This window comes from Agelaius tricolor, unplaced genomic scaffold (assembly GCF_023055355.1).
Source record: "Agelaius tricolor isolate 1412-34295 unplaced genomic scaffold, bAgeTri1.0.p SCAF_43, whole genome shotgun sequence".
NCBI lineage: Eukaryota > Metazoa > Chordata > Aves > Passeriformes > Icteridae > Agelaius > Agelaius tricolor.
The window spans coordinates 1,190,923-1,192,380 of record NW_027269303.1 but is presented as its reverse complement, the minus strand read 5'-3'; the positions used below and the strand labels follow the sequence as shown (position 1 = coordinate 1,192,380).

The 1,458-nt window shown below is 57.1% G+C and overlaps 1 protein-coding gene across 1 annotated transcript; it reads left to right on the top strand.

Annotated features, from left to right (window-relative positions):
* Positions 1-252: 252 nt before the first annotated feature.
* On the top strand, positions 253-1,197 carry LOC139604075 (zinc finger protein 551-like). The gene has a single exon (XM_071455062.1). The coding sequence runs from the start codon at positions 253-255 to the stop codon at positions 1,195-1,197; it is 945 nt and encodes a 314-aa protein (XP_071311163.1).
* Positions 1,198-1,458: the final 261 nt, after the last annotated feature.

Genomic DNA, 1,458 nt, shown 5'->3' with positions numbered 1-1,458 from the left:
TTGAGTGACTCCAGGGCACAGGAATCCAATGGGGAGGAAAATCCCCAGAGATCCCACAGGAAGAGGGGCTCAAAACCCAGCCCAGGGTGCTCTGAGGAGTAAAGACCCACCCTGAGCCAGGAAGGTGGACAGAGCTTCAGCCAGAGCTCAGAGCTGGTAGCCCATGAGCAGCTTCACAATAGGGAGAAGCCCCAAAAGTACTTGGAGCGTGAGAAGAGCTTCAGGCAGAGCAGCACCCTGATCAGCCACCAGATGATCCACACTGGGGAATGGCCCTACGAGTGTGGGGAGTGTGGGAAGGGCTTCAGCTGCAGCTCCTACCTCGTCATCCACCAACGCATCCACACTGGGGAGAGGCCCTACGAGTGTCCTGAGTGTCAGAAGAGGTTTCAGAGCAGCTCCAGTCTCCTCAAGCACCAGCAGATTCACACTGAGGAGAGGCCCTTCCGCTGCCCTGACTGTGGGAAGGGCTTCAAGCGCAACTCCACCCTCATCACCCACCAGCGCATCCACACTGGGGAGAGGGAGAGGCCCTACGAGTGTCCCCAGTGTCAGAAGAGGTTTTACACCAGCTCTGATCTCCTCCTGCATGAGCGGATTCACACGGATGAGGGGCCCTTCCGCTGCCCTGACTGTGGGATGGGCTTCAAGCGCAACTCCCACCTCATCAGGCACCAGCGGATCCACACCAGGGAACGGCCCTACGAGTGTGGGGAATGTGGGATGAGCTTCAGCCAGAACTCTAACCTGATCTCCCACCACAAGACCCACACCAGGGAACGGCCCTATGAATGTGGGGAATGTGGGAAGAGCTTTAGGCAGAAGTCTCTCTTGATCTGCCACCAGAGGATCCACACTGGGGAAAGGCCATACAACTGCGGGGAATGTGGGATGACCTTTAGTAGGAAGCCCCAAATGAACATCCACCAAATGATCCACACAGGGGAGCGGCCCTACCAGTGCCCCGAGTGTGGGAAGAGGTTTCACACCAGCTCTCAGCTCCTCCAGCATCAGCGCATTCACATGGATGAGAGGCCCTTCCTCTGCCCCGACTGCGGGAAGGGCTTCAAGCACAACCCCACCCTCGTCACCCACTGGCGCATCCACACTGGGGAGAGGCCCTACGAGTGTCCCCAGTGTGGGAAGAGCTTCACCAGCAGCTCTCACTTGAGCAGACACCAACGGAGCCACCAGTAAGGAAAGGCCTGCGAATGCCTCAATTGCAGGAACAGCTTCATGCACCACTCCAGCTTCATCCCCCATGGGAGAAGCCACATTGGGAAGAACCCTGGTGATCCATGTTCCCTATGATCCATGCTGGGAAGACACCTGTCCCTTTTCCTGCCCCTGCCAATGACATGATGTAGGATGGAAAAACATGAGGGTCTGGCCATGGTCCTGTCATTACATTCACTCCCATCCCAGAACATTTCCAGGAGCAGGAAAGGGACTTTCTCT